Source organism: Trachypithecus francoisi, unplaced genomic scaffold, assembly GCF_009764315.1.
Source record: "Trachypithecus francoisi isolate TF-2019V2 unplaced genomic scaffold, Tfra_2.0 Lachesis_group16, whole genome shotgun sequence".
NCBI lineage: Eukaryota > Metazoa > Chordata > Mammalia > Primates > Cercopithecidae > Trachypithecus > Trachypithecus francoisi.
This window is the reverse complement of record NW_022681461.1, coordinates 12,888,402-12,912,304: the sequence shown is the minus strand read 5'-3', so window position 1 is coordinate 12,912,304 and position 23,903 is coordinate 12,888,402. Positions and strand designations below refer to the sequence as shown.

Sequence of the window (23,903 nt, the reverse complement as noted above, 5' to 3'; positions counted from 1 at the left end):
GGCTAATTTTTTGTATTTTTTCAGTAGAGACAGGGTTTCACCGTGTTAGCTAGGATGGTCTGGATCTCCTGACCTCGTGATCTGCCCACCTCGGCCTCCCAAAGTGCTGGGATTACAGGCGTGAGCCACCACGCCCGGCCAGATCGCATGTTTTATCCAACTGTCAGCCCAACACTTGCCTTCCTGGGCAGGAAACATACGCTGAAAGACTCATCAGCTTCCTCTGTTTTGTAGAGGTCTTGGCTGTTTTTATGAAAGTTGATGTTTGTTTTACATTCATTTTATTTATTAAACACATCTGTAGGCCCAAGCATCGGACACTCTTTAAATAAATTTAAACAATAAACAAATTTGCGGAGTGAGTCAGCTGCCAGGGTTATGCCTCTGAATTTCCTACCCCAAAATCTCATGGCACTGATCATTGGAAACTCTTTTATTGAATCAAATTATATGTTTGGAACATGTCAGCAAATTATTATTTTTTTAATCACAAATATATCTTTTTATTGTCTGGTTGGTCCATATCTGAAGACGGTATGTCTTCAGATTTCAAGATGAAATCTGATATATTCCTTGTTATCTAATTTTCTTTGTTCTCATCGTGGAGATATTCGGTTATCTAGCTCATATGTCAACAATCTCAGTAGTGTTTTTTCATCAATAAAATGTCTTTCATATAAAGACATATTGAATTCAGTTAATATTCAGAGTTTTGTATGCCACATAATTTCAAAATATCCATGATGCTCTTTAGTTTTAAGGCATCTTTTTTCCCTACTGCGTTTATAGTTTTAAATTTTATTTAATGTTACATATCTACCTATTAATTGTTCAAAAGATCAGGATTTCTATGAGATATATAACTGGGCTCCAAATCAACATATGAAAAATAAGCTTTTGGGCAAAAAGGACATTAAAAATACACAATATATTTATGCTACCCCTCCCTGCACAGAAAAAAATACAGACAAGGTTAGAGGAAAAACTCAGCTATCACTCTAAGTGAAAGAGAGAGAGGAGAGATGTGGATGTAAGTAAAGCATGCATAATGGTCAAATAAAATTGTATTTTGTAAACAAAATCTCTGAATACTGTGTTCCTAAAATGTAACATTTTAAATTCACGTTTAATGTTTTTGATTCCTTTCAGCAATTTTACCCGAAACAAATTGACGAGTTTGTCTAGGAAACATTTCCGTCACCTTGACTTGTCTGAACTGTAAGTAACGATTTTGTGTGGCATTTGGGGAAAACTTTTCAAAGGAAGGGGTAATTCAGTATTTTTCTTTTAATGAGTGATGTTGCAGATCTATTTTTGTATCAAATTCTCGAAAAATGATTTCTCAAGTTTCAGTCTCTCAGTCTTTTATTCCCTCATGGTTTATTATTTCTCATTTTAAAAATTCAGTAATTAAAAAAATAGAAATCTCAGTAGTGACATATCATTTCTGGTTCGTTTAAATGTTGTTTTTACATAAATAATGTCTAGTAGAGGGAAAAAAGAGAAGAAGAAGGGGGCTTTGTGTGAAAACAGCTATATACTTTATATCTCACAGCATCTGTTTGGTTCCTATTGGATTCAGGCCCTGAAGTCAAGCAAACCCATTCAAGGAAGAAATAAAAATGGGCAAAACTCTGCTCGCTTTTGTCCATCTTAAGGATAGGGAACATTGGAGGAAAGGTAGTTCTTCTCTTTCCCTATCGATCTTTGTGAGATTTTCTTCCAGGTCTGTTACTGCATTATTTTTAAGTCCCATTTTTTTCTGTCGTGAAATGATAGAAAACATATTTAAAGGTGGTGATGACTAACAGCCAGCATTTCCAAGTGAGCTCAATTCCTTGCGTTGTCCCCGTTAAACAAATATGAACCGTTGCCATTCTTATGGCAAGGCACCTCAAAGCGTCCTAATGCAGAGGCTTTATGGGGCAGATGTGGGCCCAGGAAGAGGCCTTTGAAGATTAGACAATGGCATTTGCTTAAACTCTATGTTGCCTGAATTGTGGAGTCTTTTCATGAAGATCCATCCTTATTCACAAGGAAATTGTGCAGATTGGAAGATGTCACTGCTGGAGAGACAACAAGTTAATAGGTGTAATGGGTGTTATATGGTGAAAGTCTTGGCAATTGGCAATTATTTGGAATAATTTGAATTCAGGGCATTGAAGCACTAATGCTTCTAACACAGGAATAGGCATGACAAACTAAAGGAAGATATATGAGACTGGATAAAGTACTTGGTGTAAAAATTTTGGGCAATATTGTTTAAAATTTTAGTGCTGGATTAAAAATTTGAGTTTCAATTTCAAATTTATGTCTCAATATTCTTCTTGAAGCATATTTAATCCATTGATTCAACCAATGTTAATTTTGTACCTATCACAAATCAACACGATATGGCACAGGGCCATGGGATAAAGGGAGCAACGTTTCTATGTTCCTGGATTGTGTTATCCAGTGGGAGAGGTAGAAACCTAAAGATATAAGTGTAATGTGCTGTCATAATCATTGAGCTTACACAGTAAGCTGGAGAAAGAAGCCAGCTGTGCACCAGTGTTGTGTTGTCATATGAACATTGCTGTATTCGTAATTGAAACATTCCTTTCCTTCTTTATCCCTTCTGCTGAGTTAATGATATCCTCTTTTAGAAAGACTCTTTAGTTTTGCATGTACTCAGAGCTCCAGGAAGCATTTTGGATGAGTGGCGTTTAAACTGGTGGTGGGTCTTTTCTGTGTTCTTTTCCATATCCCATAACATCAAATCCCATTTTGGTGTTGGAGGGATACTTGGAGGTGATCAAGCAGACACAAATTAAATGAATCTATCATGATCACATTTGCCCCTAAGAAACTCCTGGAAAAGTCTCCAGGGATCCCTGAGATTCTTAGAACCCAACCAGAAAACCACAGGACTAAATGATGTGGCAAAGTCCAGGTCCTGTCTTCACGGAAATCTTAAGTATTGTGGTTAATGCCAGGCAGAGTCTATGTAACGATTTTAAATGGCCTCATTTAAAGGCTCATTACCATAAATGGAATTCATCTTAAATAGGCCACTGAGTATTATAAATAAGCATTTAAAGATTTTTTTTTTCCTTGTGGTTTTTATTTTCCTCTTGACTACTTCCTCTTTTACCCATTGCAGGCCACAGGAGTCCAGGCAGCAGGGCTGAGGTCTGAATGGCGGTGGCTTTCCGCCCACAGTGGTCTAACACAGCTCAATCTGCAGCTCAGTTGCCTTGCCCTCAGAAGAGCTTGCTGTGTGTGTGTGTGTGGTGTGTGTGTGTGTGTGAAGGTCTGCAGCTCCCTTTCAGGTTCTCTCTCTCACCTTCACTCCCGCTATCTTGAATCAATGAAACTGACTGTGATTGCATAATGCAGAAAGCTAGGGGTACCAGCCTTCTGGCATTCACACTTTAGTCTTAGCTTTGTACTTACAGTCTCATTTTAAATTGAGATGAAATTCTTCTGCCCCCTGCTGAAGTTTGAGCTTAGAAAGTGGTAACACTTGAGCCTTTAGCCTGGTCAGAAATAAGTATGTTAGCATTCCTGAAAACTTCTTGTTGGCATCTTCTTAATAACTCTATCGTAACCATGATAAATTTGTCATGGCACCTTATTTTCCCCATGTTATGAGACGTTCTTTTCTATCCTATATTTTGGCGATTTCTCTCTGTATCTCGTTTCCCCTGTTGTTCTGTAAGGTCTTCTGTCATTCTCCAGTGCTGTCTGCACATAGCAGATGCTCAGTAAGTATCAGATAAATGAAGGAATAGTAAGTACTGTCATGCTAGGAAAGTGGTATGACTTCAAAGCGTTGCTGGCTAGAAAGAATTCATAATGCTGTAGTATTTTACAAGCACCAGTGTAGCTAAAATGGAAAAAGGAACTTGATCTGTTGTCATTTTTGTTCCCTGTAGGATCCTGGTAGGCAATCCATTTACATGCTCCTGTGACATTATGTGGATCAAGACTCTCCAAGAGGCTAAATCCAGTGCAGACACTCAGGATTTGTACTGCCTGAATGAAAGCAGCAAGAATATTCCCCTGGCAAACCTGCAGATACCAAATTGTGGTAATTTATTTTTAAAGCAATGTGTTCTAGTTGCTATTAATTATTCTTATTGCCTTGGTGTGGTCGTCTGGGAAAATTACCACTACCTGGATTGTATATAGTATTCTGTTGATGTCTCCAGTGAATCAGACAACATTTGTGTGTAGTGTGGAGTAATCGGCTGGGAGCAACTTTGCTGAATATTCTTTGCAAGTAGAATATTAATTCAGAGTGGGTGGCTGTAAAGTGCATAGAGAAAAAGTACACTGCTTGTTCTTTTTGTTTGTTTGTTTGTTCACTTGCTTATTTGTTCATGTTTGTTTATCCATCTATCCATACATCCATTCATCCACCCATCTGTCTGGGCGAAAATATCTGCTGAAAGTGTGGCACTTCTCTGGCCACATATGCCCTTGGTTGGCACCCAGGCCAGGGATCTCAGGGTGATGAAAGTGTCCTGGCAGCACAAGCAAATGCAATTCAATCCAGCACATTCCCTTAAACTTGTCTTACTGCCAGATGTCTGTGTCTCTTGATGGGGTGCCCCAAGTCTGCTGTGCTACGTGCTTCTCCCCATGTCTGGACTTAAGATCTCCTACTTTACCGTCATCCCCTACTCCTCTCCCCAGCGTTTTCATCTCCAACATTTAAAAGGGCACCGAAGGGCAAAGTCAGAGCTCGTGTGAGTGCTAGTGAGTTATAAGGAAGGAATAGCAAAGTGTTCTGCTTCGGATTTTACTAGTCTTCAGTGACGTACCTCTACAATACCCACATGTGCATGTTACTACCCCACTGACATTTGAATCAGTTAGTCAACCAGTTAACAAGTTCACAAACAATTATGTTTCATCTTCTGGCCTAGTGGCTGGCGACACAGCAGAAAGCCATGTAGCACCTGGTTCCCGTGCACAAGGAATCTGTGTATTAACCACAAACAACCAATTCTTTGTTTTCTGAAGACCCTATTATTTGAGGTCTACTTTTTATTTAAGAAAAATGGAGCTGCTGCACACACTTTGTAGGAATGCAATAAAAATAAAGATATGTGTCTGTTTCTTACCCTGAATGACCTTAGAAGACGGCCCTGACCCTTCCCACAGATTTTTCTGTCACAAATAGAGTCCTTTGGTTTCATAATAGGCGAATAAGGCTTTGTTCTCTTGCCAACCTCTATCAGTTTTCTTTGCTAGCTAACACTTAAAAAAAAAAAAAAACAACTTTTAATATGTGTCTTTTCCTGATTGATAAGAGGGTAACTGTTCTCTGTTCTGGTACAAATTTGTACCACTGAGAGGAATTGCCTAGAGGGACAAGAAATTCAGTGTTGACTCACCTGGCCTTTGGCCAGCTCCCAAATCCCCATGGCCTTTGTGGCCACATTGGTTCAGCCACCACTGAGAGGAAAAGAGAGAAAGCATCTGACTCTTGCTCTGGTTTCACAAACTGCCTCTTAACAGACGTCTGCTTTGCCCTTGCCTGAAACCAATTCCATTTTGTTTCCATTTTAATTTTTGGTTGTGTTGTCTTGGCAGCATTCTGGGAATGCACCCCACCTTACGTATTATTGCTCGGTCATTGTGATTGGGATAGGGGACATGTAAGGAGTGAACTGTTCCTCATTTTTCCTAATCAGTTTGTCAATTTTCAATCACTTTTTATTTCTGTTTTCTACAAATTAATTAGTCAACGAATTGTGTGTCTAAGAGTGAGTTTTTGAATCTCCTATAATGAGGGCATGGGCTCAATTGATCCTTTAGGATTGAATGGTTCCATTCACAGTAGCAGTCACAATTCATTTCAATGTCAAGGATGCTTTTCAAAAAGCAACATTATGGAAGAGTGTGGCAAGTGAATTGACAGACTTATTTTTCCTATCGTTTTTGTGTTCTTGTTTTGTTCTTTCTCTTTTAATTTTTATTCTCTTTCAAGTGTTTTACTTTTTATAATTGCATGTATTATATTGATATGTTTTGTTGCAAAGGTAATTTCCTACATTACACGTATGACGTTTGTCTTTTTCTTGCTCCTAACCATTTCAGGTTAGTAGTCATAGATCTATCATATTCTTTTTAACCATTCCATGAAATTCATGGTACAATGTGTCTTAATTAGTTAAATGTTCCATATTGACAGGCATTTTGCTTATTTTCCAGTTTTTTGATACTGCAAAAATGTTTCAGCAAGCATCCTTATTCATGCTTTTTACACATATGTACAAGTGGAAAGATTTTTTTTAGAATACGTAGAAAGAAGCAGAATTTTTGGTTTATGTGGTTTGCACAGTAAAAAATGGCTGTATCTATTTATGCCCACCCTGACAAGGTATACCTTGATATTAGTGAACTTATTAGTGTCTGTCTTTCTAAAAAATGCTGTTATGGCTTTTGAGTTTGCATTTTCCTGATTACTCTTGAGTATCTTATATGTTTATTGGACTGTGTTTATGCTTCAGTAAATTACCTGTTTATACCCTTTGCCTATTTTTCTGTAGGGTTTTTCCTTTTCTTTACTTTCATTGTTCTTTGTTTTTTCTTAATTGTTTGAAAGTGATAAATATTCCCTTTTTAAAAAAGTCTATAACACTGAAATATTTTCTGCACAAATTTAAATGTGTATTTTCTGCATAGAGATAACCACCAATAAGGCAGAAAAAATATTTTTGCTTCCCTTTATTTCTTCTCCCAGCTCTCAGTTTGTTATCATCTGGGATTTTATTTCTATATTGTTACCTGGCTTTTTTGAAGATGTCCTATTTCTTTGTATATCATAGACTTTTGTGTCCTACTGTGTTCTCTTGGTGCGATTGTTCTTTTTGCTGGAGTATATCTTCTAATACTTCTTTCGTAGAGATTAAAAAAATAAAATCAAGCTCTTAAGTGCTGGGAAATTGGCCTGTATTTTTTCTCCTTAGTGGAATTTGCTGAATAAAACATTATAGGCTCAAAAACTCAGAACTTTGAAGATACTGCACCATATTTTTGTATTGAGTGTTGCTCATGATACTTATTCTTTCTAGGTAACCTGTGCTTTTCTTATTTTTCCACCTCTAAAAGTTTTGAGGATTTACTCCTTATCCATGTTATTCTTAAATTTCACCACAATGTAACTAGATGTGGGGTTAATTTTATTTTTAATTCTGCTTAATGTGAGAGATACCCTTTCAATGTGACGGTTCATGTCTTCCGTTCTGGAAAAATTTTCTTATTGATTGACTCAACGTATTCTTTCCATTTATTGTCTCATTCAGGAATCGACATTGGATAGATACTTACACTTTTGGCTCCACTCATGCTGGTTACCCTTTCCTTAGTAGTTTCCATCTGCTTGTCCTTGTGTACCGCATTATGGGAGAACTGGTTTACTCATCACTTAGCTCTTCAGCTGTTTCTCCAGCTGCTGATTTTTTTTCCTTTCAACCACTGATGATCAATTTCCACAATCTCTTGTGAGTCATTTTTATTTGTGACTGAAATGCCCTTTTCCATACTGGGGTTTGCCACATCTCCAGGGAGTCCAGCAATCCTGCTGTACTTTTGGGTTCTTTGAGGGCCTCACTATTTTGTGAAGCACGTGGTTATGTGTCCCTTTGGGGCTGTGCTGCTTTTCGTTAATCCACTTCTGCTTTCTCTCGCTCAGGAGTTCTTTATAGTTCCTTCTCCATCAGTGGCGTGCCTTCTCATTTTCCAACATTGTTCTGGGTTCTAAGAAAAATATTGAGTATCACTTCTAGATATCTGGAATAAGAAAGGGAGCCTTCACTTTGAGGCTTAGTCATGTATGAATTTTCTTTTGATGGTTTCCCAACTGGTTCTTTCAGGAGAAATTAGATAATCTAAACAGAAAAAGACACTAGAATGTTGGATTTAAAATCTTTCTCTGGAATTCTGTGTTGAAGAAACCAGATAACATGCCAGTATCTTCAAGTTAGATATCTTGTTTGAAAAATAAAAAAAGAATTTATGGTCAGCTTGCTTTTTCTTTTACATATACTTTTAAAACACATCTATTGTGTTTAAGTCACAGATTTGAAGTTCGTCTTGTTTCCACACTTTTTGGAGGGGGGTGAAACTTTTTAGCTAACTCTGAATCAGTAAACACCGTGGTCTTGTGTGTGTCATCTTTGTAAACCAACAATTTGCCAGCTACCATGGCCATTGTATTTAGTTTGCAATTGGTACTATTTTTATTTCAATGAAGAAGAAGAGCTACTGAGATTTTATTTGTTTGTAAGATGAGTTTTCTTTAAAAGCTTCCCTTGTTAGTATTTCGTCATGGAGGTATTATATGGAGAACAAATACTCTACATTTTACATGCAAATATACATATTCCACGGTGCCTACTGTACCCCTTGATCGTAACAGGCATTTGATGAAGGTTTGCTGAATTAACAAATGCGTGAACCATATCATATTAATGTTCATATTGGACCAAGTTTTTAATATAATGGTGTGAATGTTTCAGTTAATTAAAAATAACTTAAATACATTATTTTAGCCAAATTATTCCATAGTTTAGTATTTTTTCATTCTTTTTGAAATTTTTATCCTCATTGCATTTTTGAGAGAATCTCGTTTCTTCTTTTTTCTTTATATCCTTAGAGATTAATCGAGCATGATAGATGGGGCTGGGAAGTTTAACTGCATCATTTTCATTAATAGTGCAGTCAAAATGCCTCACAATATTTTTCTAACAGTCCCGTCCTGCTGTGAATTACTGTAAATTTATTCATGCTGTAAAACAAGTAGTGGTTTGTTTCTTCACAAGGCCCTTCTAAACCTTAGGAAAACTTTATTAATTGCAAGGCAACAAAACATTTTCATGTAACATTTCCACATTATTTGGGATAAAGAGGTGCTATGAGCAATGGTTCTGAAGACTGAAACAAAATCATATAAGTGCTGGTGAAGAAAGCTGATTTGGCCAGGCTGTGCTGATTATCTTCTCATATAAAAAATCTCCCTGCTAATTCTTCAAGTATTTTTAATGAAATTATTTATCATGTAGTATTTTTTTAAAAAAATTTCTGCTCAATTCCTGCACACTTAGATGATTTTCAGCAGTTAATCTTGCAGTATAAACCTTTCAGTCACTTCCCCTGGCATAATGGGATTATTAAGGAGTAGTGAATGTTACATTTTAATTTTAAAAAATACTATCATTATTATTTAAATCTTACCTGAGAGCTTCTTCAGCAAGTGTTAATAGTACATGAAATGCTCTGCCTTAAGTAGATGGCAAATACATTTAAGAAAGGCAGTATTCCTCTGGGTCACATCAAAAGAATCCCTGCACCTATTTTACTAGTAACTAGTTACCACACAGAATGATAGTCCCACAGTGAATATAAGGTGGCAATTCACTTGTTGGTTGAAGAACTGTGCCAGTTACTATATAAACCATCCTTAATGGTCCGATGGCTTGAAATCAGACTTACCTTTCGTTTTCTTCCTATTTATTATGACAATTTCAATTTTCTGCTTTTCTAACCTTCAAACTTTTAATGTAGAAGCTTTTAAAGGCACATCGACAAAATACTATTTATGTTAGTGAAGGTCAGTTCACAGGTGCCCAGAAGGAGGGGCCGGGTTCCTTGAGATAAATTGAATTTAGTGATTTATTTTTAAGATTTACTTTTGGTTTCAACCACAGTTTGTAGCACATATGTCTGTGTAGCATATTTGTACATACTCCTTGTTTTGTTTGTGTTGAACCAAGAAAATAGACTGGTAGTAATTCTACTTTGTTAACACTCCCAGCTTAAAAGAATATGCTATATTAATGTTCTGTGTGGAAGTTAGAGTGATATGAAACATTATTTTCTTAGCAACTTAGTTGGATTGACTTTCTTTCCTGAAAACTATACACAAAGGCTATTTTAGCATACTGCTTTGCTTTAATTTTCTTAGAGATCAAGTTTTGTCTCCTAAATAAAGTCAACCACACAGTGGATCGTTGTTTTTCTTTATCTTCTTAGAATGTCAAATGAAGTTGTTTTTTTCTCATCTGTCAACTGCTGTTTAAATTTTTGTGTTTAGAAGTTATGTAGTAGCTGTCACTATTGTGACATGGCTCACATGTGCTTAGAAGTGCAGTTTCAAATTTGAGCTTGCAAAGTCCTTTTTGCTAACTTTCTGTCAGTTTTGCTACCAGGTATAAAGCAATCACTTCTAAATAGGTCAGGCTCATTTTTGCTTCATTCTTGGTTGTGGAATATAGCTGTTTAGGAGGCAAAGAACTTTGAAGATATGACAAAGAGCTAGAAGGGTAGAGGGGAAGGTTATAGAATTTTAGTATTCTGTTGAGAGAGGATTAAGAGATAGGTCAAGTGTTCATTTGTTTTAAGTTCTTTTATGTGTGCACAAATAGAAGTGAGAGGAGAGAAGGCAGAGAACAGACAAAATTATTATTTACTTGAGTATTTTTATACATGTGGAGTGATGCTCAGGATCACTGAAACAAGCTGAAAGCAAACACAAGCCAGACCTACTGGTGATTACTGAAAAATATTAGTAAAACCCTGGGTTAATCCAAAATGACTAGAGATTTGTTTTTCCTTAAGAGAAAGTGAGGACCTACACACTTTGAATGAGTGATTGAAGGATCTAGTCAATTTGGTCAGCTCTCAAGAAGTGTGCAGTAATAGGTGGGAGCAGAGACATGGAAGATCCCGGCAAAGGAAGCAGCCAGAATGCTCTGGTTAAGGCCCTGGACAGACAGATGTAGGCCAGGGCCAACCCACTCACTAGCTATTTAGTCATGATACTTAATAGCCTTAACTTCTTCATTTGGAAATAGAAATATTAATGGCACCTACCTTCGAGGATTTTTGGGATGACTGATAAGGTAATAAATGGAAAATATTTAAAACAGAGTCTAGCACATACTAAGTATTGAATAAATAATAACTATTACTACCATCAAGAAGAATAGATTTAAATGTATTTTACATCTGAATTTAAATGTATGTATATATTTTATATTTTGTCAAATTGCTTGAAGTAAAAATAAAGCCACAACAAACATTACAATCAAAGAACTGATTATGTGCTCAAATCTACTTGGGAAACATAAGATCGATGGAATTTAAATGGATTTCTTTATAGCAGGAGTTCTCAGAACTTTTAATTTTCTAATGTGCATTGTGAACATCCAGTTTCTTACAGAGCCTCCTCCTTCTCCTCCTTCTTCTTCTTCCTCTTCTTCCTCCTCTTCTTCCTCTTCTTCTTTCTTCTTCCTTTTTTTTTTGTAACCTTGGATTTTTTTTCCCTTCTGGAATCTCAATAAATTAGAGTTCTATAGGACACGCTTTGGGGAAAATTTGATGGACAACTCAGGTCCATATCAGATTTAAGAATAATAGTTGTAGGAACAAAAGCCCACTGAACAATCACCCGACACTTTTGGTATAAACGCCTGTCCTTCCAAGTGTGTTCTGTGGAACAGAGAGTTTATTAGAAATGCAAATTCTTAGGCCCCAACTCAGACCTATTGGAAAAGAAGCTACATCTTTAACAAGATACTCTGGTGATTCATACACACAATAGAGTTTGGGAAGCTTTGGTGTAAAGAAAATCAACATTTTCACTGCCTGGTTGATGATTTTCTACTGAGGTCTACAGGCCAGTACATCCTTCCTGAAGGAATCCAGATCGAGAGACATCTACGTGGAGGTATCTGTCTGCCTGGGAAGCTGGTCGTCTCCGATCTCCAGCGAGGTTCCCCAGAGTGCAAAGGAAGACAGCTGTAGGGCTTAGAGTCAGGATCCTTTTACAGTAGAACTAGCAGCTCTTGGAAGCGTTGCTGGGCTTTGCTGTGTGTTTGTGCTGATTTCAAATCTTATTAAGCCAAGAAGTAGTGCCTGGCAAATGGTTTATCCCGCCTTGGCTATTCATGCTTCCCAATTCATTTTTATTGTGATAATTAAACCTCAAGTGATATTTCAAGTACAGATTGTTTTTCCATTATTGAATCTTTGGCCAGCATATTAACGCTGTAGAATTAACGTGAGTCAGATGCTTACTCATTTGTGGAAGACTTTACATTTAAGAGATCTAGACTCGGCCAATTTTGCTCAGATGCCTTTGATGACAGGGTGATACAATTTGTCTATAAATAAAGGAGACTCACTCTTCTCCAGAATAGACATGTAATTATTTTTAAATGAAATAATTCCTTTATCAAGGAATCATAAATACCACTTTATCATTAGGGTCCGTGATGAAATGGATATGGATAGCTTGGGAGGTAGTGGTGAAGACCCTGAGCTTTGAGTTCAAATTCTAGATCTGTATGTACTTGGTCAATGTTGGATAATGTATTTGACTTTTCCAAAACTCATCTACTTCATGAATTAAATGAGGGCAAAATACTTATCTTCAAGACTGGTTCTAAGGATGAGCTAAAACAAGGTACTAGGCACGAATATCTGGTTCAGTGAATGCCCAATAAATGCTAATATTAGTATTACTATAATTAAATGCTTTTAGAGCTGTTAATTATGTAAGCTTAAGTTTGAAAAATAAACCCACATGAGATTTGATAGGAAAAATTAACATTATGATGTAACATTTCCTACTGAGAATCTCTTTATTTTAACCTTTCTCTGCTCACAATTTCCAAACTATTAGATACATTTATAAAGGTAGGAAATTCATTCCATGGGTTTGTACTTGATATGTCAGGGTGGGTGTCTTTAGACTTCATCGGTGGGGTCTGGCTATGGAGGGGGTCATACCTTGAGAACAAGCACCATGACAGGCCTTGACTCTGATGGTCACCCCAGAGTCAGCAGATAAATCTATAAATGTAGAAAGTGGAAGAGTCGGTGGGGCATGGTGGCTCATGCCTATAATCCTAGCACTTTGGGAGGCCGAGGCAGGTGGAATACCTGAGCTCAGGAGTTTGAAAACAGCTTGGGCAACATGGCAAAACCCCATCTCTACCAAAAATACAAAAAATTAGCCAGGCGTGGTGGTATGTACCTGTAATCCCAGCTACTCAGGAGGCTGAGGCACGAGAATCCTTGAACCCAGGTGGTGGAGGTTGCAGGGAGCAGAGATTGTGCCACTGCACTCCAGCCTGGGTGACAGAGCAAGATTATCTCAAAATAAATAAATAAATAAATAAATAAATAGAAAGGAAGAGGGAGAGTTATCAAAGCATAAACACTTGCAAGCTGAAAAAGCAGATGCATGAATAGTAACTGACTTCAAGGGTGAGAATGCTGGTTACCAAATTGACAGTGAAGAAAGCCAAGGGGAAACTTGGTTTATATGGCAGAACTACTACAATGCTTAGGGCGTGAGAGTACAGGTAACACCAAACACTGTATTGGTTGAAAGTCTGCTAAGCCCAGGTGACTGCACCTCTCCTGACTCAGCAGAAAACTGGAGGCTTAATTCTCTAAAGTGGGTAAAACAAAGGTTCTGAGAAACTGCAGATAGAGTGAGGCCATGGGAACCATAGAAAATATGATGGATTTACATACTGAATATTAATATTTCCAGGCCTCTTTCTCCTCCAAGCAGGAAATTGGAAGAGCATTATTTGAATAACTTGATCACCCCCTTCCTCAAAATGATTTCATGATCCTGACATCAGGTGGTACCTAGTAAATAGGCCAATAATATTGTCCTACAATGAAGCTGACAATTCATACATTTGTGCAATGCTTCTAGTACCTCAATCTTAAAGATGTATGAATAGCCAGACATAATTGAGGAAAGCTTGTAATTGAAAGACAAACACAAAAGCAACAAAGAGAGAGAGAGAAAAAAAATTGCTAGAAACAAAACTGATACAGAGAAAAGAAAAATTCAAGAAATGATTATAAATATACCATAGAAATCATAAGAGATATTACATCCATGGAACAAGAAGAGGGTGCTATAAAATAAGAACATTCAGGAACAAAAGAAGAGCCTTGGGAATAAGAAATATGATAGAGGAATGAACAACCTTAAAAGCGGGCTTTAAAAATTAATCTAAAAATCTCTCCCTGCAAATAGAGCAAATAAATGAAAAGTTGGAAAATAGGAAAGGAATGGAGAAGTAAGTGGGCTATCTATAAGGTCCAACCTCCAAGCAATAGTTCTAAGTGGTAAGAAAGCATGTGTTATAGTTATATTGGCACATATTTTTCCTTTCATAGTGGTACCTAATAGCAGTGTTGCAACCTATAATTAATACTGTTTTAAATTTGATGAAATAAAGTAAGTATTGCATATTAGATGGTTCTGGTGTTAGTAAGGCTTGCATACTCATAATAATAATTTTTTTTTTTTGAGATGGAATCTTGCACTGTTACCCAGACTGGAGTGCAATGGCACGAGCTTGACTCACTGCAAGCTCCGCCTCCCGGGTTCAAGTGATTCTCCTGCCTCAGCCTCCCCATTAGCTGGGATTACAGGTGCCTGCCACCATGCACACGGTTAATTTTTGTATTTTTTAGTAGAGATGGGGTTTCACTATGTTGGTCAGGCTGGTCTCGATCTCCTGACCTCGTGATCCAACTGCCTCAGCCTCCCAAAGTGCTGGGATTACAGGCACGAGCCACCGTACCTGGCCACGTACTCATAATCATCTTTATGTCTCCACTGAGACAATTATAGCACATGAAAAAGTGTGAAGATAGAGTATGTTGAATGTGGTGGGGGCCTGAGGGGAGCTGGCATTCTGTGTGAAAGGGAGCCCCTATCTCATCTTCCACAGTGGGAGGTCAGTAGATGCTGCTGAAACAGGAAAACCAAGAAGTAGCAATAAAGAGTGGTACTTAATGATGAGCAGAGCAATGCCCAAAGAAGAAGTTAAAGGAGATGAAATGGGCGCCTCTGGGAACAGGAAATAGTGCCATGTGGGTAAGGTGGGACTACTGGTTTTCACACCCAGTAGCTTGAATCTTTTTCATAAGTTTTATAGAATTATCAGCTCTTCAAACTATGTGATTTAATATTTGATTTTTGAAAAACAAAATTAAGTATATATATATTTTTGAAAGTCACCCAGATTATGCCATTGACTTCAAGGGGATTTTTCACTAAGTAAGCCCGTTTCTTCTATTTTGCCTTGACATGCTCCATAATAAATTGAACGGCTTAATTGTCATAGAAGTTGTGAAAAAAACACATTGAGAAAAACAACAGACTCATCCAAGGCCACAAAGTTAGTATGTGCCGGGTTTAGGGTGTGGGACTTGTGTTACACTCTCTGTTAATCATTGTTATATGTTTCATTGCTCTGTATAACTCTGGCTGTTAGGGGCTTTTTTTTTTTTTTTTTGAAACCCCATGAAAGATGTAACATTGGTCTCTATTGGATGCTGACGGGAAGGAAGAGTTTGGAAGGGGGTCTCACTAGCTCCTGAAAGCCAGATCTTATTGGGGAATCCTCTCCCAGTGGTGGGAAAACCATGAGATACAGACTGTATAAATCTTATTCCAGTCTGATTTCACTAATAAAGAAAGATGGCTTTGCCGTAGGAATACATGAGAAGAGAAGGGTTTATCCATAATAATGTGAAGATGACGGGTCAAATATTGCCAGGTGGGTGGGTTAATTGCAATTTAACAGTTGTTGAAAATGAATCGCCTTCTTTGACCTCCAGGTTCTGATCTGACTTAATGCTGTATCGTAGTTCTGCAGGACATAACTGTCAGGTGACTCTAGTCCCAAGCAGATCCCTGACACCAAGAGAGGGACAGGCTCCACTAGCAGGTCCTGACATATTGTTATACCCTCTAAGACATGCCGACGTGTAAAAAATACCATGATTCTTGTGCAGTTTAAAGCAGTGTCCACACTCAGTTGGTGTGATAATTTCATGAAGTGATAGCAGCATCCCTAAAATTACACATAGGTTTTGAAATATAAAAGTATAAAAATGATGCTTTGCTGGACTATTAAAAAATGTTAATAAGGTTGAAAGTTTCATCTGGTAAGTACATTCTCAGAGTCTTTCCAATAAAAAGAACTTTTCACTGAAATGAGTCCATATACCCATTTTCATTATATTCTAAATAAGATAGCAGCTTTACCTATAATATTTAACTATGATTTATGTAACTTTGAAACATTCTAACACTGTAATAGTTCAAACTGCCTGTCTTTGAAAAATGCTTTGAAACTACATTTTCTTCAATAGAATGAGTCTTTCAAAATCTGTGTCTGGTAGAGGGTTAGATTTTTGAGAATTACTTAAAGCAAAAAACAGATTTTTGCAAAAACAACATAGCTGCATCTCACCCTTTTGTGTTCTTGAGCATTCAAAAAAAAATGGGGGGTAGGAGGCAGAAGGAAATAAAAGACATGATGTCAGTCCATAGGTACAATCTCTGTTTATGTGCAAAAACTGGATTAGTAACTGTAGAACAGAAAAAGAGGTGGAAGACAGTTCTTTATACTAGTGTTCTTAAAATAAAAGGTTATTAGGCAATAATGCTTTAAGAAATGTGCATAATTTATTTTGAAATCTACTTATAGCTTTTTTTGATTTATGTTAAATCTATGAAGCTGATCAAAGTGGCACTTTTTCAGATCAACATAAATCAGTCTCAAAAAGCAATTAAAGATTGATTTTTAAAGCATAAACAGTTTTCAATTTATTGCTTTTAGTTTGATACTGCATTTAACTATTTGCATATGCCTCTGTTTACTTTTCTTGTTCCATAGGTTTACCATCTGCAAATTTGGCCGCACCTAACCTCACTGTGGAGGAAGGAAAGTCTATCACGTTATCCTGTAGTGTGGCAGGCGATCCGGTTCCTAATATGTATTGGGATGTTGGTAATCTGGTTTCCAAACATATGGTAAGGCTTGTGTTTGGCTGTGTCTTAATAGAGAGACAAGAGTGTTTCAGAATGTGAGAATGTATTAAACCTAGTGATGATCATTTGATATTTTATAGGGCTACATATAGAAATTTGCAAAGAGTTTTTGATGTACATTTACTTTCTACTTATTCTTAATTAACAAAGACTAAGGCAGGCTTGCATTTTAGTTATGCATACCTAAGAGAGCGAGGAGTCTTTATATCCCTAGTGAGCTCTTTGTATCATCCTGAACAAAGCGAGTGACTTTCCCTGTGGCCTTCTCCCTTGGAGGGAATTCAGGGATCAAGTCAATCTCATGCACTTAGCAACTGAAACCTAGAGAAATAGAATAACTTCTGATTTACTTATTTGCCTCAGCCTATTTCAGGCAGAGAAGTTTTTCTAATGCTGTATATATATATATATATATAATATTATATTTATATATTTGTTTTTTTCTCTAGTTAGAGGAAGAAACCCCAAATCTTGTCACTTTGGGATCAATCCTAATGAAGGTCATTTTTGTCTGTTAATTCATTTGTAGAATGAAACAAGCCACACACAGGGCTCCTTAAGGATAACTAACATTTCATCCGATGACAGTGGGAAGCAAATCTCTTGTGTGGCAGAAAATCTTGTAGGAGAAGATCAAGATTCTGTCAACCTCACCGTGCATTGTACGTAATCAGACTGGCATGTGTTTTTAATAGCGAGTGATCACGGACATACCTATGTTTGTTGCTGGGGGCACTCTGGGTGCTGCTTACATTTGTTAAAAAAGTATATGCAGTGTTTTGTGCATACTCAATTAAGAAACATTATCAACCTCTTTTACTTGTTCAGTTTCTGCTTAATAACTCTTGCTCATGCATGATCTTTCTTTTAAGCTTCTTTTTTGATTTTGAGCTTGTCATTTTGTGCCTTCCTCTGTCTTTTTTTCTGATAGAATATATTTTGGGCTGGTTGCTCCCTCTTATCAGTGTTTTAGCTTAAATTTTCGTAAACCAGTTTCTAAAACGTTCTTCCTCTATAAAAGCAATATGATGCTTTAAAGTTATGATACCTAAAGTATTTACTGGCTGTTCACAAATGCCTAATTGTACTGTTGATAAAATAAAACCTCATTCGTTTGATAATCAAGTTTCTGTGAGAAGGTAGGATTAGTCCTACCTAAATTACTGAAAATTATTATCAACTGTAGAAAACTTTTGTTATTATTGTTTTAAATTTCTGTGTACATTGAATCTAAGTTCAAAGATATCCATCTTCTTAATTAAACATAAGTATATTTTTTTCAGTATTGTAACTAATTACATTTTGAAATTCCAAATTATGGCTTTTAGCTTGAAGGTGTATATTTAGTAAAAACTATATAGACACTTCACATCATTGTAAATTCTGAGCTGGCATGGTATAAATTAATGAGGTTTTACTCCATTTGGATTAGAATTTGGATGAGAAAAACATGAACGTGCATGTGTGTAAGTGTGTGTATGAGTTACACACGTGTAGACCCATGGCCATAGCTGGTATCAATATGCTGGTTAACACTCACTCACAGCACACATTCGGTGTGTGATTGCTGGAGTGAATGATTGAAATCATCAGCTGTAATCCTTTATCACTGTCAGTACAACCACCATGCCCAGTGGGTACTAAACTCGTAATTGCTTATCATTTTGACCCCCTCAGAAGCCTGAAGTCAATGTTATCTCCAAACATATGCAACCACTTCCAACTATATGGCCTTAAATCAGCACCTAACCCAAAATTCATTTGAGCATGGTGGAAGGCATGATGGGCCCTGGGTGTGGGAACCTGGGCTGGTGGGAGGAAGGTAAGTGTGACCCCTGCCCCACTGTGGTCCTTGTCGTGGTTGGTTTATAGCACAGGTCTACAAGTGTGTGTATCTACACATGCATGGACCTTATTTTGTAAAATATATATATATATAGGGTCCCCCCAAATTATATTTAAACTGAATTTTTATAGATGAAATCACATATTCAAACTTTTGTTTTCCAAAGACTATTTTGAGGAGGCCTGTGAGAGATACTTGGTAAAGCAAACAATTAAGCTTTGCCAATTTACATTTAGTAATATCACATTTCTCAGAGGGAGGGGCATTGTTACAACATACATGTGCAGAGTTCGGCTTCGCAGGTGCGCAGTTGAGAGGAATGTCGCTGGTAACTGGAAATCTTTCTGTAAATTATGAAAGTGAGTTAGGTTCTTTTATCAGCTTGTCTTCTTCCTAGGTAGTATTGTGGGAGGATTTATCTGAAGACAAGTAAGGGGGTAATAGCATATTACCTGCTTTCTATTAAAAATATCCAAACTTGAGTTTTTTCCTCAGTTTCAAGTTAATATCTGTATGGTCACTAGGCTCTGAAAAATTGACCTTATCTGTCATAGTTTAGACAAATAATAGAAGCAATAAATGATAAAGAATATTAACAATTGGCTGGGCGCGGTGGCTCACACCTATAATCCCAGCACTTTGGTCGGCCGAGGCGGGTGGATCATTTGAGATCAGGAGTTCAAGACACGCCTGGGAAACATGGTGAAACCCTGTCTCTACTAGAAATACTAACATTAGCCGGGCACGATGGCAGGCGCCTGTAATCCCAGCTACTCAGAAGGCTGAGACACGAGAATCGCTTGAACCTGGGAGGCAGAGGTTGCAGTGAGCTGAGATCATGCCACTGCACTCCAGCCTGGGTGACAGAGCGAGACTCTGTCTAAAAAAGCAAAAACAAACAAACAAAAAATATTAACAACAAAGATAACCAGTGCAGAGACCCCACTCAGATGTTTTGCCTGTTCCCTGGCTACGATGCCTTAGATTTTTTTCTCCTCTTGTTTGATGAACACATACAGTCAAGAAGCAGTGCCTGAAAGGGAAGGGCCACTGGATTAAACATCAGGAGACAAGATTCTTGTTCCAAATCTGCCTTGCTCAGTAACCTTGATGAGCTCACTTAACCTCATTGCACTTTGGTTTCTTCATCTGAAAAAATGATGCTATTAGATCTCAAAGGTCTTTTCCAGTCCCTGATTTTGTAATTACCAAAGTCAGACTACACTAAAATAAATAGATGAAGTATTTTAAATACCCTCACTTAGGATAAGTACTCTGTTTAAAGATTCTACTTGATAATGTTTGTTTCCCCAAAGCATAAAGTGCTTTATATCTAAAACTGAAATAATCCCTACTCTGTCCAGGCTTAAATTGGACCCCGAACATTTAAAGCATCCAAACATTGGCATCTAGGATCCTAGCAAAAATGGACAACACTATAATGAAATGTGATACTTTCTTTTTTTTTTTTTTTTTGAGACGGAGTCTCACTCTGTCGCCCAGGCTGGAGTGCAGTGGCGCGATCTGAGCTCACTGCAAGCTCCGCCTCCCGGGTTTACGCCATTCTCCTGCCTCAGCCTCCCGAGTAGCTGGGACTACAGGTGCCCGCCATCTCGCCCGGCTAGTTTTTTGTGTTTTTTAGTAGACATGGGGTTTCACCGTGTAGACCAGGATGGTCTCGATCTCCTGACCTCGTGATCCACCCGTCTTGGCCTCCCAAAGTGCTGGGATTACAGGCTTGAGCCACCGCGCCCGGCCGAAATGTGATACTTTCAAAGAGTATTTACTATTGACAATCAGTAATAAATATTGATTTATTAAACTTATAATAATTCGTCAGCAGCAGTAACATTTATTGCATTAATCAGTTTGATCTGTTTCCGAAGTTATGTGAGATCAAGGCTTCAGGTAAAATTTTAAAAGTCGTTTTTGTTATTTGTATTATTTAGGAAAGAAGTTCTATCAAAAAGTATTCATTATTTTATTATTTTGGGTTTTTTTGGTGATGAATCTGTATAATATCAAGATACAGATATTAGAAACCAAAGTCAACTTCAAATGGACTCTTTCCACTCTCAGAAATCTCTTGGATCTGTTTGGAGCTGGTTTTCACTTATACTGAATAGATTTGAGAAATGACTGTAATGCATGGGTCTTAAGTAGAACACAGAAAGGAATCTCTCTGAAGCTCTCTGTAGGGAGTTACATCCACCCTGATGATGATACAAAATACTGATGGATTCCAGAGTTTCTGATCATGTGTTTTTCTAAGCCATACAGTGGTTGAGTAAAATACCCTATCAATGACACAGACATCTCGAGATGGGGAGAATTCTGAGCTTTCTGATGCTATTAACTCTCTCTTTTTCAATTTAGTTGCACCAACTATCACATTTCTCGAATCTCCAACCTCAGACCACCACTGGTGCATTCCATTCACTGTGAAAGGCAACCCCAAACCAGCGCTTCAGTGGTTCTATAACGGGGCAATATTGAATGAGTCCAAATACATCTGTACTAAAATACATGTTACCAATCACACGGAGTACCACGGCTGCCTCCAGCTGGATAATCCCACTCACATGAACAATGGGGACTACACTCTGATAGCCAAGAATGAGTATGGGAAGGATGAGAAACAGATTTCTGCTCACTTCATGGGCTGGCCTGGAATTGACGATGGTGAGTAACTGACGCTTTTGTATGTGGGGAGACGATAGAGTCTATCATTCAGCTATTGACAAAATCATGTATACAATAAACCATCCCCAAACCCAGTGGCTTAAAACTCCATTATTTAATCTTGCTCATGGATCCATATGGGTCAGCGGAGTGGCTTTATTTTGCATGTATTTATTGTGGGAATCAGGGTCATGAGGCAGCAGCTACATAGGAGATATGCTTGCTATGACAAGTGCAGAGTGAAAGAGGACAACTGGAACAATGTGAGGCTTCCTAAGGCCTAGATTCAGGACTGGTACACTGGACTGTCTCTTCAGCTTATCTGCCATTGGCCAAAGCAAGTCACAGGGCCAAAGCCAAGTTAAGGGGCAGGGAGTTATACTCCTCCCAAGAAGGTGATGGGGAAATTAATAATTTTGAATAGTTACCTGATACACACTGGATTAATAACTACTCTAGAGTGCCCCTTATGAGAAAAGGGTCATTGTTATTATTACCATCATCGTTGCAAGTGTTTAATGAGATTTTGTACCCACAGTGGAAAAACCCATGCAAAACTACAAGCACAGGTACTGTGTTTGGCTGGCTTGTGATGCATTTAAGATTTATTTTCTAGCCTCTTACCTAATTCAAAAAGGAGAATTCTGGTTTCTCATCCATGGATGAGAAATTAGTGTCTTGGACTGTTTTGCTTACCCGGGCTGGGCTGACTGAGCTGAGTGATTCTTTTATTGGCTCCCAAGCTGTTTTTCTAGGAGTGATAATAGAGCCTCTCTGGCCAAAGGCTTGGACTGCGGAAAGGATGGCTAGCATCAGGGGTCTACTCTGGGCACAGCAGGAGCATGTCAGTGTGAGCTTCAGGAACAGTGGGACAAGTGTCATGCGTTTACCTGCTTCAGATGCTGTCCTTCAGTGGAGTGTTCTTACCTACTCAGTCTCATTGCCCAAATGCTTGCTACCAGTGTGATGGCCAAGGCCTGTGTGTGGATGTTGGGAGCTGTACGTGAATAGAGTTCCTCACCAGAGTAGCTCTGAGTCAGTCAAAGTCATGCAAAGATGACTTGGCAGAGAGAAGGGAAAATAGAACCCTGGAGACTTGTGAGGCAGAGGCTGCTTGGGCTGCATGTACCTGTGTGGCTCCCAGGGCCCCGCCACCGGCAAAGGTGGTCCATGCAAAGCCATCTCTGCAAAACGACAAACAAGAATGCAGTCCTTCTCATTACATGATAAGTTCCTATTATTTTACTCTTCACTAGACCTCTTTTTAAATGCACAGGCTTCCTTAGTATGTTCAAAATGTGATTTGGAATATATGTTTGATTTACAAACAGCAGCCCTTCAGGAGCACATAAAACAAACAATATTTGGATGCAGTACCCTGACACCCCTGGCTGCTGTTGTCTTTTCCATTAAATCTTCCTCTTAATTGAGAGTTTAGCTGCTTGGCTGTGGTTGCTGTAGTAAATCTCCAGCTTACAGTGTGCAGGAAGTCATGTTTGAGGGAATAAAAGCTTCATAGTTAAATCCAGAGACACTGATTTAAGACAGTAGCTTTTTGCTTGTTCTTACATAAACTTGTTACTTCTGAATAATTTTAGATCTGTAGAAAAGTTGCAAAGATAGTATAGAACGTTCACAGACTTCCGCCACCATTGTTAATGTCTTACATTACTGTGGCACATTTGTCACAAATAAGACACTAGTATTGGTACATTACTAATAACTGAACTTCAGACTTATTTGAATTTCACCAATGGCCCTTTGAAACACTTGGGGGCAAAATCTGATTCAGAGTGAGGGTCTGCAGTTAAAAGCTGTCAGAAGTGGTCTGAGTCTTTTGATACCAATGCACAGTACTGTCAGTGTAAAGCCAGTAGCTTCTGTTTTGGGAAGGATTTTCATCTTTCCTTTTGAACATTTCTGTATGGTACTGATATGTGGTAGAGCTGAACTCTTCTTACCCATGTGGCTTCATTTTCGTTGATCATTTCTGTTAGTTTTAACTTAGCTTGTGATGGGAAAGAATTGTTTTCTGGTATAAGAATAACTTGGTGTTTCTCAAACATTCCCTTTAAAAGAAATAATTTTTTGTAAAAAATACAACTTAAACTCAATTTTATAAATATGTTTCTTCCCCTCCTTTCTTTCCATCTTCTTGTTCATGAATTTTTTAGGTCTTTAAAATATTAATATCTGCTTTTAGAAAAGCCCATTTTTTTGTTCTCTAAGTATTTACGTAAGTGTCAGCTATCAAGGAGTAATAAATGAAAGTGGAAATGAAGGGGACTTGGCCCAGGGTGACAGTGGATATAAATGGCCCTCGTGGGTCATAAACCAGTGTGACCGATTAGAGATTGACCCCACTTGGCTAGGGGAATAGAATTGTTGTGGGTATTTATGAGACTCACAGCCATAGTGCACAATGACCTGTCTTAGAATTCCTTCCTTTCTCATTTAACCTCCTTTAAAACTACAGAAAAATAAACAAATAGCAAAAAAAAA

General features: G+C 37.8%; 1 protein-coding gene across 7 annotated transcripts in view; it reads left to right on the top strand.

Annotated features, from left to right (window-relative positions):
- The window catches only part of NTRK2 (neurotrophic receptor tyrosine kinase 2), a 368,100-nt gene that overhangs the window by 38,231 nt on the left and 305,966 nt on the right, over positions 1 to 23,903 (top strand). For all 7 annotated transcript variants that reach the window (XM_033236933.1, XM_033236932.1, XM_033236934.1 and 4 more), the window contains 5 exons: positions 1,150 to 1,218; positions 3,918 to 4,072; positions 16,719 to 16,855; positions 17,403 to 17,535; positions 21,096 to 21,401. In XM_033236933.1, the coding sequence (XP_033092824.1) occupies positions 1,150 to 1,218; positions 3,918 to 4,072; positions 16,719 to 16,855; positions 17,403 to 17,535; positions 21,096 to 21,401 (800 nt within the window). The remainder of the gene's footprint in view (positions 1 to 1,149; positions 1,219 to 3,917; positions 4,073 to 16,718; positions 16,856 to 17,402; positions 17,536 to 21,095; positions 21,402 to 23,903) is intronic.